The sequence below is a fragment of the Panulirus ornatus genome, chromosome 41 (assembly GCF_036320965.1).
Source record: "Panulirus ornatus isolate Po-2019 chromosome 41, ASM3632096v1, whole genome shotgun sequence".
Taxonomy (NCBI): Eukaryota; Metazoa; Arthropoda; class Malacostraca; order Decapoda; family Palinuridae; genus Panulirus; species Panulirus ornatus.
This window is the reverse complement of record NC_092264.1, coordinates 18,208,919-18,227,740: the sequence shown is the minus strand read 5'-3', so window position 1 is coordinate 18,227,740 and position 18,822 is coordinate 18,208,919. Positions and strand designations below refer to the sequence as shown.

General features: G+C 45.3%; 1 protein-coding gene across 1 annotated transcript; it reads left to right on the top strand.

Moving 5' to 3' along the window:
- Positions 1–11,874: 11,874 nt before the first annotated feature.
- Positions 11,875–18,432, top strand: LOC139761733 (uncharacterized). Its single transcript, XM_071686137.1, has 3 exons — positions 11,875–11,963; positions 12,761–12,957; positions 14,461–18,432. The coding sequence occupies exons 1-3, from the start codon at positions 11,952–11,954 to the stop codon at positions 18,179–18,181; spliced, it is 3,930 nt and encodes a 1,309-aa protein (XP_071542238.1). The 5' UTR covers positions 11,875–11,951; the 3' UTR covers positions 18,182–18,432.
- Positions 18,433–18,822: the final 390 nt, after the last annotated feature.

Below are 18,822 nucleotides of genomic sequence, written 5' to 3'. Positions count from 1 at the left end.
GCACAGCCTGGTGTGTGACGGGGCGGGTGGGGCAGCCTGGTGTGTGACGGGGCGGGTGGAGCAGCCTTGTGTGTGACGGGGCGGGTGGAGCAGCCTGGTGTGTGACGGGGCGGGTGGAGCAGCCTGGTGTGTGACGGGGCGGGTGGAGCAGCCTTGTGTGTGACGGGGCGGGTGGAGCAGCCTGGTGTGTGACGGGGCGGGTGGGGCAGCCTGGTGTGTGACGGGTCGGTTGGAGCAGCCTGGTGTGTGACGGGGCAGGAAAATTAAGGACGATAAGTTGCCAAGTGCATTTTTGTGTAATAATCACATCGTCAGGGAGATACAAGAATGAGATAGATGACTTAGAACACTCAGTTGATATACAAGGAAGAGACGTAGCTAAGACGCCATTGGTAAATGTGCTTTACCAGTTGGTGGTGTTGGAATCAGGCCTCATGCCTATCATAGAATTTTTTACATTGTGGACAGGAAAGGGAACTGTTTACAAATTTCCCTTTCCTGTCCACACAATCAAAATTCTCTGAAGGATACCAGACCTGAGCACCACTACTCGGTAACGCTTGTTTACCAATGGCGTCGTCTTAGTTACGTCTCTTCCTTGTATATCAAGTGAGTGTTCTACGTCTTCTATCTCATTCTTGTATCTTCCCCTGACGATGTGATCATTACACGAAAGTGCACTTGGGAACTTATCGTGTTTCATTTTCCTGAGGTTTTATGCATATCCCAGATCGCTCACACGACTGTGATCTCTTGCAATATACATATGGGGATGTTACCAGGCTCCGCCAGCAAGAGGCTACACCGCGAGAGAGTTACGTGTCCCTGCTAACGGTGGGAGAACAGCCTTCGGCTGCAGGAACCTTCGAAAAGAAATAAGAAGAAATGTTCTAAATAACATCAGAACTCTCGCAGAAGTCGGTCATGAGGTAATTGTAAATGAATCAAAATATATTCATAGATGCACTTATTTAGGTATGCATGTATTAAGTACAAAGAGATGTATACATGTATACCTATGAAGGTATACCTATACGTATGAAGGTATACCTATACGTATACCTATACGTATGAAGCTATGTGTGCATGTATATGTCCATATTAGTATTTACATACATATACGCTGCTCTCACAGGTGAAGATGAGCGTGTGTTCAAGGTAGTGTAGTGATGACCCCACCATGTTCATACAGGCAACACCTGGTCTTCGACTGTGGACTCTGCATAAAGTGTCCCCTACAGGTGATCGTTTTCCACTATATACCCACTGGAACAATGGCTCTCACTGGGGAGGCACCTCGAATGCCAGCTGCTCCGGCATTCTCTAGCGAGAGACGTCCACTGTAACAAATGGGTGAAAGTTAACGAGGAAAACTGTAAAGAAAATGCAGGAAAGCTATTGTTTTCAACTAGGTTTGACAACGTCTTCGTCAGGAGAATAACGATGAAGACGACTCCGTCGTAAGTAGTTAAGAAGACTCAATTCTCACCTCATCCCTTCAGCTTTCATGACGACTTTTACACACACCTGCTCAGTGAGACTTGTGAAGAACGTAAACAAACATCGCATGTGAGGAGGAGGAGGAGGTGCTGTACCCCAAGTACCGAGTATTGACGCTCTGGTCCTCACAACACAGCACCGCGCCCACTCCACGGTGCAGGGCACCATGTGGGCCACACACACTCCTCCCTGGTACGGGTGAAAGTTCAGGAGCGAATCCTCTTTGACTTTCTAACCTTCAACTATTTTTTTTCTTTTCCACCTGAATCATCCTCTTTCGAGACACGCGGCAACAAGCTTCCTCAAGATAAGATAAGAGGGTGAATTTTAGGGCAAAGGTGAATGGCAAATGAGAGTGAAGACTATGGTGTGCGTAAGGGTGAAGAACAAAGGGAGGGAGATGGACAAAAAAAAAACTTCGAGGTCAGAGCGCTTGACAAGGTGAGTGTGTAGAAAGCAAAGTGTGAGAGTGAAAACCATTGTTTGAATGACAGTAGGAAGCAAATTGTGAGAGTGGAGAACACAATGTGAGAGTAGGACGCAAACTGTGAGAGTGAAGAGCCAGGTGAAAGGGAGAGTAGAGGCGTGGTCCATCCACCCAGTCCCCTGGACAAACATGATCAGCCACTGACATCTTCCGCTCAAGGGCCTTAACCTCTTGGCATATGATCAATCACAACGTGGCAATGGTGCAGTCCTCCTCGTCCACTACCACATCAGGAGATGGAGTCCATGATGTGTGTTTACCTTCCTACATAAACAGTTATGTTCTCCATCTGTTCTCTCCCTCCCTCACTGCAGTTCCTCCAGCACATCAGTGTCTCAGGCCTGACTCAGCTGGTGGCTGACTTGTCTTATTGTTCATACGATGCCTTGAGAATTATTAGATGCGGTTGAAACCTGTTATCCATTTGAAGTGACTTTCATTGTATTTCTCATGAAAGGAGATCTTGTGATATCGTTTCATCGTCACTTGGATTCCAGGTCTAGTTATGATCATATCTAGTTATCTACAAGGACAAGATACACAAGTTAAAAGTTAAAGCTTTCTACTTATCTGTTTCTACTTGAACAAAACACATTACATTATTCTAATGTTGTTTCTTAATCATTATGTGTCATATAGGATCTTTACATAGACAAATAGATGAACTGGATTGTGTTGACAGATTACCCATGTAATGTACAGTATTAACCATGTTGGTGTAAGGTACAATATTAACCATGTTGATGTAGTGTACAGTGTTAACCATGTTGATGTAATGTACAGTATGAGCCATACAGATGTACACGAGTAGTGGTGCACACACACACACACACACACACACACACACACACACACACACACACACACACACACACACATACACACATGCCTCCATCTTTATCTCTGTTATCACTAGTTATATTGATGACGTCTAATATAGAGAAGAGGTGAAGGAGAGTATAATCAGACGTCTTGGGAAATGGATGACACGGGAGTGAGTGTGTCTCTAGATCAGAGAAAAGAGATAGAAAAAAAATTAAAAAGATGTGAACATAATCTACGAATGATCAGAAGACATGATGGCATCTAATTAGAAAATATTTAAGCAAATATATTGTGGAATGATGCCTAACGTGTCTCTTAACGATGATCTTGTAGACAGAATTATATAGAGTGACACAAAAGCACCAGGAATCTAAAAATTGTCGTAAACAAGCCAAATGACAATGATGATGAGAACTTTCAAAAAGATAAGATAAAGATAATGATGAAATGTTTGATGTGTAGATAAGAAGCAGAAGTAAATGTTGTTGTGTTGTATAGTCACCGTGCAAGTAAGTGGAAATAAACTAGAGATAGTTCAGAAAACACTTCAAACTTGATGGTTTAGAAGACGCAAGCAAAACTGATGGTTTAGAAGACGCAAGCAAAATTGATGGAACATTTACAAGAAAAACTTACAACTTCTCTCTCTCTCTCTCTCTCTCTCTCTCTCTCTCTCTCTCTCTCTCTCTCTCTCTCTCTCTCTCTGTGACCAATTTGGAGAAAGTCACCTGACACCGCCCATTAAAGGTAGGATAATGCTCTTGCTATCTTAAATGATAAAGTATCAGTAAATAAGACACTTCTAGTGATAAAGATATTTCAGTCTTGCATCGTCTCTGTGACAGACATCTCGTCTCTTTCGAAGCGGAAGACTTCCACAGTGAGGGAACTTGATGCCTGGCTCAAGGTGTGTCGAAGCAGGTCACAGACGACCCTCCCACACCCCACCCACTGATGACTTTGTCATGTACACAGAGGAATCCATTGATACCATGAGTGAAGTGTACATGTCTAGGGGTAGGTGACGGCTAGTATACAGTGCATGATGGGAGGATGACAGGTGGCCCCCCCCCCAGAGACCCAGGGGATGTCCTCGTTCGAGACGAAGAATCGATATTGATATCGCTGGTGTATTACGAAGGAAGGTAAATATAAGTCATACATATACAGACTCTCGAGGTTCATTTGGGTACAGGAGCCAGTATTATAATGGAGAGTAGAGAAAGTGAGGCAGGACAGTTTCTCCTGCCCTGGTGCCTGTGTCTTAAACATGTCCTGGTCACCGGAGCGCTGCCAACACCCAGCCTCTGCCAACCCCCCTTCCACACCTCCCTCATCATCCACAGCCCATTTACTGTCGTGTCACCTCCTAAAGACCTTCCTCCTGCCTCCAATACTATCTCATGAATGCTTTCTTATAGTGACAGGACACAAGAGTTAATGGCAGGACAGAATTCCTGATGGCTGGACACAATTACTAAGGAAAGGACACAATCACTAAGGACAGGGCACAGTTACTAAGGAAAGGACACAATCACTAAGGACAGGACACTGTTACTAAGGACAGGACACAATCACTAAGGACAGGACACTGTTACTAAGGATAGGACACTGTTACTAAGAGCTGAACACAGTCATCAACTTCGCCTCCAAGTAACGCATGCTGTACCTGCAAAAAGTATAGAGTTTCTACGATTCGTCATTGGTACCCCTACATCGAACCCACGGATGGCCATCATCAACGACTTAAGAGCGAACTGTCATGACGCGCTTTAGGGAATCAACCGAGGGGCAGGAGACAGTCCTCCGTACAGGATATATCTAGGGCAAAGCTCCTCAGAGCGGGAGGCAGGCCCGGACGCGGCAGCACCAATAGGACCTGCCTGACGGTATGTGGGTCTGTGGGAGAGAGAGAGAGAGAGAGAGAGAGAGAGAGAGAGAGAGAGAGAGAGAGAGAGAGAGAGAGAGAGAGAGAGAGAGGTTGTGATTCATACCGGTATCATCAGCAACTCTACTGCGCACCCACCATGCGCATCCTGTGAGCATTAGGGCAAGAAGATGACAGACGTGATATAGGGTCTTTGTCACATCTCAGTGGGCCGATACTCTGCAAAAATCACTGCAAAATGGGTTCACTTCATAAGCTAACTCACTACATACAAAATGTGGATACAGTCTAAGAACTTAAGGTGCCTTGTTATTAACAATAAGGTGTTGTGTCCTCTGGCTACAGACTTTACACTTCACATGGTCAACATCGCCAGATAGACCAGAGCGCCAGCAGTATCTATAGAAAGAGGCCTCATCGCCTGTTGAGGAGGGCACGGGAGGGACCAGGAGGTTGAGATATGTTCAGGGGTCCGACAGAGGCACCCTGTGAGGCCCACTATCGCTGGATCTTGGCCTTTCCCACGCGCTGGCCTCACCCCACCAGACCGTGTTTTAGTGGCCATAAAGAAAGCAGACGAATGACTTCCATCCTTCCCTGGGCCAGAGGGACGCGCTTCACCTGGCTTCCTGACTGGGATATTGTCCCATTAACATGAATCTTTCGAAAAGATGTTCATCCTTCACATTTTCTAACGTAATAAAGTAGCTTCATCTTTGCCCATGGGTCCGTCTCTCTCTCCTAAGACAGTACACTTAGCTGCCATTGTCTTGGACAGTTACTGACCTTTGTGAACATACTTCGCTCCTGAAACATGTTTCACTCCATTCCTTTAGCATTCGCCTCTCCTCCAGTCCATCAAATACTCGGGATGACGGAATTTACACTTCTCTCGCACTGAATTGGCAATGTAAACTCCATTAGCGATTGTTTGCATGAGGAAAAGTTTTTCTATGCGTATCTATGCTCATGTTCTAACAAAAGTGAAATATTCAGCTTGTCCTTTGTTGTCTCTATACTGACTCTATCTGGATTTTTCTTAGAAATAGATAGAATACCAATATCTAACCCTTTCTACTCTTACTACACTTACCCATGAGTTTGAAATTTCTTCCTCTGTCACAAGTGGCCCTGAAAAGGACCCAAAGATCTGCCTTTATACTAGTTTAAGTTGCTTTATAGCTTTGTAATGGAAATGATTATGTAAAAGATGGAAAAAACATGCATGTCCTTCAACCAACCTTCTCCTGTACTCTCCTACTCTCCTTGAAAGTTCCTTGAAGCACCATCACTGGTCGGACCCACACTGTGGTGTTATGTCCTCAGGCAACCACCAGACCCACAGTATATAATTACTGTTGTGTGTACAGCTGAGATATGTACCTTATTGGCTGTCCCGACCCATGGTTCAGTATGGGATGGGGGGGAGATAAAGGCTTAGGAGGGGAGAGGAAGAGATGGGAGGGAGAAACCAGAGGGAAAGAAGAGAAAAAGTCTTACTATTCATATCACAGGAACTCCTCCACTTCTGGGTTCCAGATAACGTCGCCATTACGAATAGGAATCCATACATAAATAATGTGTAGTTAATCATAGTTATTGAGGGTAACATCAACATAATCTTTCTTTCCATACTGGGCGCTTCCCTCCTCTTATGCAACTGACGAGGGACTGCGAAGGCATGTACACACAGAGGCATGAACTTTCCACACATCAAGCTTAGAACCGTTCCTCGAAAACGTCTCAAGACTTTTAACAAGAGACATGACACTTCACTGCATGTGTAGGCCACAGATACCTTTAAAAAGAATTGAGTCTCGATAGATATAAAACAGGCTTGGCATGTAGATATACACGTGAGTTGTGGAAGAAAAATACAAGGGTTCTCGGCAGTATTCATTTGTTTCGGGATGCGGTTCGTTTGTCGTACCAAAAAGGTGTGATTTGATGATGAATATCTTAAATATCATCCAATTAAAGGGGACAAAATTCAAGTCCTTCTTACGCAAGCAAACACTGTTCAAATCATGTTGCCCCACGAGTGTAAAACTACCTCCCACTATACAGTACAAATAGATAATCACAAATAGGAAATTAGATATTTACTTCTAAAGTATTGCTATTATGTGAATCCTGGACACAGCATGGGACTGTGCGAAGGATGGCAGGATAAGCGCCGTGTAAAGTTATGGGTAGAGCGAGGAAGGTAGAATGGTCAAGTTGGCCAGCGATGGAGCTGGTCTTAGGTTACTGTTCTATAGCAACATGAGACAACATAGGTCAGACAGACTCACCTTGCTAGGAGTGAAGAAACTGGCCTTCCTTCATCTGCCATCTCTCTCTCTCTCTCTCTCTCTCTCTCTCTCTCTCTCTCTCTCTCTCTCTCTCTCTCTCTCTCTCTCTCTCTCTCTCTCTCTCTCTCTCTCTCTCTCTCTCTCTCATAGCTGGCACAGACTAGCCAGTTCCCCATATTCCTCTTGCATGAACAAACCGATATTCATATCTTCATGTCATACGCTTATAAAGCATGTTTGAATCTCAAGTGACATTAAAGGTCAAATCTTCTGATAGCACTTACGCAGAAAATGATTTTTCCAAGTATCCTATGATTAATCTTTGTCTTTCTGTCGTTAAGTCTTTCGTAGATAAAACTAATTTTCATATGTATTTCCTTTACGTATGGAAAACACTGCTATTGCACTCCAGGCACTTACAGATACCCTCATCCACTCCTAGTTACAAAACAAAATCCCAAACACGTAAACATTTGCCCACATAGTAACCATCCTGAAACCCTCCAAACTGCCAGACAGTTCCCCTCCCTCCTGTCGTCCTGCATCGCTGCAGTCATCAGTATCTAAACACAGGGTTATACTCGTCTACATCACAGTGAACAAAACAATTCTCATCCCCACCGCGTGGCTTAGACAGAGTCGCGCCACTACCACTGCACAAAACCTCACAGAACATATCCTGGATGGCTCAGTGAACCACAGACCTCCTCCCGCACGGGACTAGTGACGATAGATGTCAGTACAATAGTATTCTGCACCATCCCCAAACACAGCTTCACACAAGAGTACTTTACACCACACTCCACAGTAAGCTTCAGAGACTCTACTGTAGAATCCCCGTTTGAGAAGTTCTTTTTCCAGTCCTCTTCAACCTTTTCTTACATGACCCTCCGCCACCTCCTGCACATAACAGTGTAAAGATCCTCTCATATGCAATTGATCTGACGCTCGCATCACAGCATCTTGACACAACCCATGTAACAAACATGCAACACTGCACTATACAAGTAGAACACCCTCTCACTCAGAATGTCTACATCCACACAGAAATCTACCATCACACTCTTAACCCCAGACAGACTTGGATCAACCCTACAACCTTCCATCATCCTAGATACTCACCTACATCCATTCTGTAGAACTCCAACCTTACAAGATACGACACATACATGAATTCACTTTCCACGTCACAATCATCAACACAAATGCCATCAAGAAACTAAATGGCCTCGAGAGCCCTTACCGGTAAGGATATGGATGTTAAAAGAATCCTCTGGGATCCTCTGGAAACGATTCATCCACTCCGCTTTTAGTGATGCCCAGGGCCTCTGAGAGGGGAGTGCATTGGGTACATCATACCCGGGCCCGGGGTTCCAAAAGGGGGCCCGGGAATTGCCTGGGATTTCAGAAAATGCAGAAAATCCACAGAGTGGAGGCTCCATCCCAACCCTTTCTCATCTGCCATGCCCTGTTTGGCCTTACAATTCATGGCATAAAACTGCAGTGGATGTAAACAGGATGACTAATGGAGAATGGAAGGGGGCCCTAAAGAAACCTGGTACCCCCTGAAAAAGTTCCTCTCAGGGGTCCTGGAACTTATGCCTCACCTGAATGTTCATTTACAAGGCCGGAAACCACCCAAAACAAAGTTAATAAAACACCAACTATTGCTTGACAGAACAAACATTCAACATCTGTACAATGAAACAAAAATATCGATACAATTTTACCTTAATCAGTTTCTAAACAACGCTATATAGATATGTAATACCTCTTCGGTTATATAATTCATCTAATTATAAATACGTCTCAGGCGTAGCAAACCACCGCGGAATAAAGTTTCGTATTGTTACCGCAGTGGTGGTCTCTTCATCAGTAGGGAGTGGCAGGCTTATGCAGCAAGAAAGATCAGAGCCACAAACTGGTTGTACGTTAGGACGAGGGAGCGAGGTAGGACAGGGAAGGTTATAGCAAGTTAGTACGAAAGGGAAGTACTTGGTCCGACTTGTCCTTCAGATGACCACAGTAACTACCAACTCTTCCATTTCTTACGCCACTTGATAAAGACCTTTGGTTGTTACAGTCTTTCACATTATAACCTTATAATTGTGACCCTACAACTTGGTGAATATCCTCATTACTTTATCTATTAAGTCTTGCATGGAATATAAATCTATTAGGCGAATATTCAGTCCCGAATGGCAAGACCGACTCTCCCTTTCACTTCCAGACTGGCCGTCTCCTGGGAATCACACGGGAGCGCTCGAGTGAAGATGCTACGCGAAGTGGCCCTGGGATGAAAGTAAGGCGAGGCTACACATGAAGGTGAGAAAGTGTTTTTTTTTTAATTAGAGAGAGAGAGAGAGAGAGAGAGAGAGAGAGAGAGAGAGAGAGAGAGAGAGAGAGAGAGAGAGAGAGAGAGAGAGAGAGTGTGTACCGTGCATCAGTAACTAGGCTGTCGTGCATGGTCTGGCGTGTATGGTAATGTCTCGGGGCTAGGCTGTCCTGTGGTGCCGCCAAACACAACATTATTGAAATACGAGAAGCTCTCGCTCTTTCGTGACGACTGATTACTCTGTTGTTTTGAAGAGTTACCTACGCTAACTCTGGTGACTCATCTATATTAATATAAGGCCCAGGTAGTCATTAGGAGAATTCCACAAAGTCTTTTTATAATCAGGTACCTTTCATAACTGACCTTGAGGACACCTGTGCTGAAGATGTTAACCTCTCACTCTGGAACTGCTTTCCAGGAGTTCATGATTGATATGAAAGGCGTTGTTCCCTTCCATAGTCCCGAGCCATTGGTTGGTAAGTTTAAACAAGCGCTCCCTCTCATTTTTCCACACTGGTCTCCAGTTGCTGAGGATTTCCTCCTCATGCTAATCATTTCATGGCCGAAATACTTGGATCAGGTCTTACCTGACCCTCTCTCCCTTTAGCGTTAACAACCCAAGCTCGTTCAAACGTATTTTCAAACAGCTATCCATTTTATTTACGTACATAAGACTGTGAACTTACCTATGTCATTGATAGATGCAGAAGTTCAGTCTCATTTGTAGATTTATCTTCTTAATTGCGAAGTTGATTTTGTTTTGTACCAGACAACCCAGTCGTGGGCCAACCAGGCCTCCTGTGTCTGTGTCTTTCTCATGTAAACTTGGTGGCCTCTAGATTTTGATATTGGAGAGAACCGGTACACAACTTGTTACGTCTAACTTCCTCTGATTTTTGACCATTAATCACTGACCTTTGTTTATGTCTCGTCAACTACATTCTTAACCCCCGGGTATACATCATCTATACCATATGACTTAACTTTTACCCATAATCTTTGAAACGAGACTCGATGTCCTTTATAATCTTTCCCATAGCTTCGCCGTCTTGACCAAGTTAATGACAAACATTTGCCTTTGTCCTGAGCCGACACTAGTTGTAAGACCACTTGAGCTGGTTAGGTGGCTGAACGTGTAACAGCTTTTCTTTTTGGTAACTTACAAGCAACTTTCTCTTTCATCACGAATCTCAGCGGGTCACAAACACAACGCTTTAGCCTGAGGACTTGCTTAATATGAGCCTCTCATTATCATCTCTTCATCATGAGAGCAACAGAGGAATATTTTCAATGGTAGATTTCCTATATATATATATATATATATATATATATATATATATATATATATATATATATATATATATATATATATATATATATATACCAACGAGGCTTCAGTAGATAATATCTGAAGTGAAAATGACAATTAAGTATCCCCATATAAGTTGGTATGGTGATTGGACCCAATAATGAAATCAAAGTTTACTTTCTGTTGTGCCCCTATAGATTGTACGTGAAGACCCTCAAAAGTACTACAGATATTCATGCGACTTTCGCTAGAGACTCAGTTTTCTGCGACAATTTAACAATATAAAGATCTTATGCATTCATCAATATTGGAACCACATCAGCAGGTGTGCTAAAATTTCAAAAGGATATGGATACAAATCAAGATGTTATCAGTTTAATATGAAACTGGAGATAAACCTATAGCAAAAATTCACATGATTCTATATACAGATTATTACCTGCGTATACACACAGGTTCTGCCCCTAGTAGGCCTCTATATCATGCTAGACGCTGAGGCCTTTGTATGGAAGTTTGAAGCCCACCAGGAAGAGACAATTCTGAAAAACATTATGGAGGAATAGAACATGGCCGTGACGCAGGTCTGTTGTGGTAACACTGATAAGAATGTTGCTGAGACCCGGTCAGCTGAGGGCCAGGGATGTGCAGAGTGGGTGGTTTGAGCCACGAGAGGGAAGCGTCGGGTGTGCAGCGCGAGAGACAGGGCACTACGGTGGGAGGGAGCAAAATGGGCGGGACCAAGAGGAGGCTGGGGCAGGGGGTGGGACGAGGAAACAGCGGAAATCTGATCCTTGAGCAGGGGTGGGTAGGAGGGGGAAACCTGGAGAGAGTCGGGCCTGAGAGAGGAGTAGGACAGTGGGATTTAGAGGAATGAGATAAGGAAAACTGGAGATGGATGAACCTAGGTCAGGAAGAATTTGGAGGGGTCAAATCTAAGGCAAGAGTGGATGAGGGAGACGAAGTGACAAGGATATAGAATATCAGGAACGAGGGAATTGACATAAATTGCTGGGAACAATAGAAGGAAAACAAGCTTTACACAGGAGGAAGGGGGTGGGGGAAGAAATAAGTCATGGGAAAAGGAAAGAAAGTGGGAAGAAGGACACAGTAAGTCAGGAGAGAACAGTGGCGTTCTTGAATGGTCAGGTCGGGAGCAGCGTGGTATTGTGTAAGTGATGGTAGTGAAGGAGGAGGAGGAGGAGGAGGAAGAGGATGGAGTTGGGTAGAGGGGGAGACTGGACGCGCTGAGTGGGTATATAAAGGAGGTTGCTCGCCCTGTTCCTCACACTGGTATCAGCAGCCAGTGCAGGAAGATGAAGACTGCCGTAAGTGTTGCCCTGATGTTGGCTCTGGTGGTGGCAGGGAGCAAGAGCCTTGTTGGTAGTTCATAGTTGTGTTAAGGGTAGAGAGAGAGAGAGAGAGAGAGAGAGAGAGAGAGAGAGAGAGAGAGAGAGAGAGAGAGAGAGAGAGAGGGAGAGAGAGAGAGAGAGAGAGAGGCAGTGTTCATGCAAAGTGTATATGGCTGAGAGTGAGCTGTAGTGGTGATTGGTGACAGGACCTTTGGTAAAGAACATAGTTTCAGGAAACTGTGACAGTGGCGGAGATGAACTGTCCAGTAGTGGGGGACGACCTATGATGGTTGCAAAGTGTGAGTTGTGGCACTGGAAGGTAGGGTATTTTGGTGGGAAGAGATGAATGTTATAGCGGCACAGAGTATACTGTGTCTAGTGGTAGGAGGTGAGCATTGTCTAATGGTAAGAAGTGAGATGCTATAGCGGCAAAGAGAGAGCCGTGATTATTGCCTTGGGATGAGCTCCCTTAATGAGAGCGAGGCTGGGGTCATCTACACACAGACCATGAGCTACCACTACACCTAAGCATGTAGTATCCACAATGCTATCACACAACTATAAGTTTGAACCATTTGGATGTTTTTGGATGGTAAAGTAACGTTGAATGTAGAAAATGGTTTCCAATACCTTTGCTGCACCCACTGAAGACTGTTTCTTCTCGTGACAATAAGATCTAAAGCGAAGAGTTGTTCAGTAAGTGACATCTAAGGCAATCTTCTTCAACAGATGAAAACAACAGGTATTTACCGAACGCGTCTCTCCCGTTGCAGGTGGTGTTCACAGCCCTGGTGGGGCTGACAGTGGCTGCCAAGCTTGATGGCTTGGATCATCACCACCACCACCAACATCACCAAGACGACCTCCAGCCCCTCAACCAGCGCTTCAACATCCTGGCTGGATCCATACGTCATAGTGAATACCAAGGCATCAATGCTGCGAACAAGCCAGCAGTTTCCGGCTCATATTCGTAAGTCTACAACCGATATATGCATGTATATATATATATATATATATATATATATATATATATATATATATATATATATATATATATATATATATATATATATATATATTCGCCATTTACCACGTTAGCGAGGTAGCGTAAAAAACAGAGGACCGAGCCTAAAAGGGAGAAATCCTCATTTGGCCCCCTTCTCTGTTCCTTCTTTTGGAAAATTAAAAACTGTCGAATGTAGATGTGAACAGCTTGCTGAATATTGCTTTATCCAGATACTTGAATGCTATTCTGACATTTGCCAGCAGACATGTCCCAACTTCATTAATTCACATTTACATGTATTGAGTTTTATCAAACAATCCTCGTTTTTACTTTCCTCCTTACCTTGGCATCAACCGCAAACATGTTATGGTAGGAATTCATTCCTTCTGGCGAGTCCCTTACATAGATCAAGAAGAACAACGGTCCCAGAGGTGAACCCTGCGGCACGCCGTGAGAAACCTTAACCCATTTCCAGAAGGCTCCCCCGACATGTGTCTTTTGTTGTCTTCCACTGCGATACTCTACCTATCGAAGTAGCCTGAAGAGCCAGATTCTTTACTAGCCTCTTATGTGGCATAATGTCAAATGCTTTCTGATCATCCAAATACAGACTATCCACCCAAGCCTCTACTTTGTCTAAAACAGCTCAATGTTTCATAGATATCTAAGAGGTTCCTCGCCTATGCCCTGCTTTCTCTGAAATCATGATGTCTGTCACTGAGAGAGTTTGCCTTCTGCAGGAGATCATCATTTGGCTCCTGATTATCTTCCCCAGTGCGTAACAGACCACATTATCTTTTCCAGCACGTAACAGACCACATTATCTTCTCCAGCACGTAACAGACCACATTATCTTCTCCAGCACGTAACAGACCACATTCGCCTGTAGTTCAGCACCTCTATCAGGTCGTCCTCGTCATACAAAGGTATGGCGTTTGCTCTTCTCCTCCTTCGGCCTCTTAGGTATTTCCAGCGTCATCCTAAACAACGTTTCATGCAGTTTGTTGAGTGTATGTACACACATCTGTAGCACACATGGAGAAAATTCATCAAAACGAGGAGCCTTATACCGGTCTAGACCCATTAATATTTCATTTATATCTTTTCCAGATGTTTTGATTTTTTCCAACACTTCCTCCCCATTCCATCATACTGGCTTTGCCAATGCTTCCACATTCTTCCCTGTGGATCCCTCAGCCAGAGTAGCTACTCTTTAACTGACATTTATTCCTGATGAAATTATGGAAAAGCTTTGGATTATTCCCTACCTTGTAAACAATTTTCCTTTCAAATTTCTGTTCCACCTTTCCTATTCTGGTATATTTGTATTCTCTTCTTTTATACCTTACAGCGAAATTCTTAGTCTTCCCTTTGTATGTGTGTGTGTGTGTGTGTGTGTGTGTGTGTGTGTGTGTGTGTGTAAAGGAAGTTCATCATTGTTAATTTCCTACGCCCTTCAACCAACAGATGGACAGCGCCTAATGGTGAAACCTTCACCGTGGAGTATATAGCTGACGAGAAAGGCTTCAGACCAATCATCCGCCAAGGTTCTTCCTCTTCTTCCGGCGCCTCAGTTACTGCTGGATCCTCGTCAGGAGCTTCTCGGGGCTCCATCAGCGGTTCATCCGGTACAAACACCTTCTTCGGTGCTTCTCGAGGCTCTGCAGGTGGTTCCTCCAGCTCCGCCACCTTCTCAGGTGCCGTACGTGGCTCGAGCAGTGGATCTTCCTCTTCTACATTTTCTTCTTCCTCTTCTGCTGGATCAAGTTCTGCAGGTGGACAGGCCGACAAAGGCGTAGCAGTAGTCCTGACAGGTCAGGGGCTCTCTGGAAGACTAACCCAGGGATCATCCGGTTCCTCCACCCTCTCTGCTGCTTCTCTTAATGCTGCTAGGGGGTCAGCCGGGTCCTCCACGCTCTCTAGTGCTTCTCTTGGTTCCTCAGGAGAATCATCTAGGATTTCTGGAGCTTCTGGTACTTCAGTAACTGGATCATCTGGTTTCTCCAGTTCATCTGGTTCCAGAGGATCATCAGGCTCAGCAAACTTGAACTTCAATCAGCAAACAACTGGTATTACTCCTTCAAGATTTACCGTACAAACTGTGAATCCTGAAGTCAGCAATGCATTATCTGGAACTGGAAATTTGGGAATCTCATCCCAGTCATCTGGCGCTTCCAGCCTTAGCAGTGGCCTTGCTTCTTCCAGCTTAAACTCGGGCTCTTCCTCTGGGTCCTTTACCTCTTTCGGAACTGGAGCATCTGTTAGAAAGAATGGTCAGAGTGTGGCAGTGGTTCTGGCTGGTCAAGGCGTTCCTGCAGGAGTTGCACGTGGTCAATCTGCCTTCCAGGTTTCTACTGGCTCAGGCAATACTGCAAGTAGTTCTGGACTTACAGGAACCAGCTCCACTGGTGGTTCCACATCTAAGTTTTCCAGTACCTCGGGTTCTCGTTTCTCTTCTGGATCTTCTGGATCCAGGTTTACCTCCACCACTTCGACCGGATCAGGCTTTGGTTCTACTGGTCAAGGAGCAGCAGTTGTCCTAGGCAGTACAGGTGCTCCTGCTGGAGTTACTGTTGGACAATCTGTCTTCCAAGTTTCCTCTGGCACAGGTACATCTGGTACTAATTCTGGAATCTTATCAACCACTTCCAGTGCTGGTGGTTCTGGATTCTCATCAGGTAGTTCCAGCGCCGCCGGTTCCAGATTCTCATCAGGTAGCTCAACCGGTGTCAGTTCTGGATTCTCATCTGGCAGTTCGACTGGTGTCAGTTCTGGATTCTCATCAGGTAGTTCCAGTGGCTCCGGTTCCAGATTCTCATCTGGCAGTTCGACTGGTGCAGGTTCTGGATTCTCATCAGGCAGCTCGACTGGTGTCAGTTCTGGATTCTCATCTGGCAGCTCGACTGGTGCAGGTTCTGGATTCTCATCAGGTAGTTCCAGCAGCATCGGTTCCAGATTCTCATCTGGCAGTTCGACTGGTGCAGGTTCTGGATTCTCATCTGGCAGTTCGACCGGTGTCAGTTCTGGATTCTCATCAGGTAGTTCCAGCAGCGCCGGTTCCAGATTCTCATCTGGCAGCTCGACTGGGGCTGGTTCTGTTAGCTCCACTGGTACAGGTTCTGGCAGCTCTCGATTCTCTGGTACCTCTGGTTCTCAATTGTCTTTAGGATCTTCAGGCTCTAAGCTTTCTTCTTCCTCTTCAACTGGATTAACCTCCAGCTCTCAGTTTTCATCTTCAAGGGGATCAAGCTCCGGTTTTTCTGGTCATGGTGGACAAAATGTGGCAGTGATCGTGTCTAATCAAGGTGTCACTACTAGAGTCACTAGTGAGCAAGATATCTCCAAGGTGACTACTGGAACAGACGTAGACAGCAGTACTTCTGGATTCTCCTCTGGCAGCTCCGGTATTGCCAATCTCGGGTCCTCTGCTGGAAGCTCCATCGGTACTGGTTCTGTATCCTCAATTAGAAGTTCCAGTGGGACCACTTTTGGCTCCTCTACTGGAAGTTCTAGTGGTACCAAGATTGCATCTCTTAGTGGAAGCTCCCGTGGCAGCAGCTCTGGATTCTCATCAGGTGGTTCCAGTGGTGTTAGTTTTGGGTCCTCTACGGGCGGCTCCAGCGGTGCCAGCTCTGGATTCTTATCAAGCAGCTCTTCTGGAACAGGATCAGGGCTATCTTCAAGCAACTCTCGTTTTTCTTCTGGATCTTCTGGCTCCAGGTTCTCTTCTACCTCCTCGGCTGACGGTAATTCCGCCTCTCGTTTTTCATCCACCGCCTCCAGCGGGTCAAGCTCTGGTTCTTCGGCAGGTCAAGTCGGTGGAAGCGTAGCAGTGGTCCTGGCAGGTCAAACCATTCCAGATGGAATCACTCGAAGTCAAGTTGCTAACCAGGTTCCAACTGGCACAGATGCAGCTGGAATTAGTTCTGAATTCTCGTCAGGCAGTTCTGGTTTCTCATCAGGTAGCTCTCATAGTACCAGTTCTAGATTCGTGTCAGGCAGCTCCCAGGGTGCTGGTTCAGGATCCTCAACAGGTTCCACACATGGTGACAGTTCTGCACTGAAATCAAGCAGCTCCCATGGTGCCGGTTCTGGATTCTCATCAGGCAGTTCCAGTGGTGCCGGTTCTGGATTCTCATCAAGCAGCTCCCATGGTGCCGGTTCTGGATTCTCATCAGGCAGTTCCAGTGGTGCCGGTTCTGGATTCTCATCAGGGAGTTCCAGTGGTGCCGGTTCTGGATTCTCATCAGGCAGTTCCAGTGGTGCCGGTTCTGGATTCTCATCCGGGAGTTCCAGTGGTGCTGCTTCTGGATTCTCATCAGGCAGTTCCAGTGGTGCCGGTTCTGGGTTCTCATCAGGCAGCTCCAGTGGTGCCGGTTCTAGATTCTCATCAGGGAGTTCCAGTGGTGCCGCTTCTGGATTCTCATCAGGCAGTTCCAGTGGTGCCGGTTCTGGATTCTCATCAGGCAGCTCCAGTGGTGCCGGTTCTAGATTCTCATCAGGGAGTTCCAGTGGCGCCGCTTCTGGAGTCTCATCAGGGAGTTCCAGTGGTGCCGGTTCTGGATTCTCATCAGGCAGTTCCAGTGGTGCCGGGTCTGGATTCTCATCAGGCAGTTCCAGTGGTGCCGGTTCTGGATTTTCATCAGGTAGCTCCCGTGGTAGTTCCAGTTCTCAGTTTTCAAGCACCTCTGGCTCTCGTTTCTCGTCTGGATCATCTGGATCATCTGGCTCCAGGTTTTCATCAACCTCCTCACTTGGATCAAGCTCTGGTTCTTTGAGTGGTCAGACCGGTGAGAGTGTGGCAGTGGTACTGGCTGGTCAAGGTGTTGCTGGTGGAGCAACTCGTGGTCAAGCTGCACTCCAAGTGGCTACTGGAAGTCTTGGTTCCAGTACATCTGAGCATTCAGCGGGAAGTTCAGGTTCTGGATTCTCCTCGTTTTCTTCCTCCAAGCATTCTGATGCGTCCCAGGGAAGTCGTGCTTCCTCAGATGCCACTTTCTCTTCCACATCAAACGCATCCTTAGGAAGTACTCGTCAAGGTGGCAGCAATGCGAACACAAAGAAGTTCTCCAGCAGCTCTTTCCAGACCTCCAACAGATTCAGTTCAAGTAGCGCCACCCGCAATCGTGGTGCCATCCCTAATGTGGAAAATGTGGCAGTTGTCCTCGCTAGGCCAGGCCAGCTGTAAGATAGAAAAGTGAATCAGTTCCAGACTTATACTGTATGCTGAGAGAAGACGAAGACTTAGCAAAATACGGTATTCAACATAGGCGCGTACAAAGCGCTGACATCCTATGAGGGGAAATGTGTATCTTATATGTTCCTAGGCTACACGTTATTTTGAAATCTTCGTTACTTAGAATTAATTCAAGTCGGATATTGATCCTTAATGTGTCTAAGTGCTGTTGTTTTTCATGTAAATAAAAATGAACAACAAAACGTGGATTGTTTTGCTGTCTTGTTTACCTTTTCCTGAGTTTAGATGGACAGAGAAGCAACCTGAGGACATCAATCACTGTGAGCCGAACCTGGTATAACATCAGGTGTCACTGAGAATATAAAGTGGAAATAAGATGACATATTCCAGAGAAAGGTAATGTTAGAATGTGAAAATAAACAATGGAACATTAGTGATATACTTACTCGAAACCACAAGAAACTCAAGAACTGTCAATATGGAATGAGGGAGACAGGTTTATTTACATAACATAATGCATATTCATGTGTAATGTTTCATTTCATATCTGTCGTATCAGTCACAAATATGTTTAGAGAAAAACAAACTTTATCATGAATCGAAGTCTAAGTTCAAATAAATTGTAATAATCC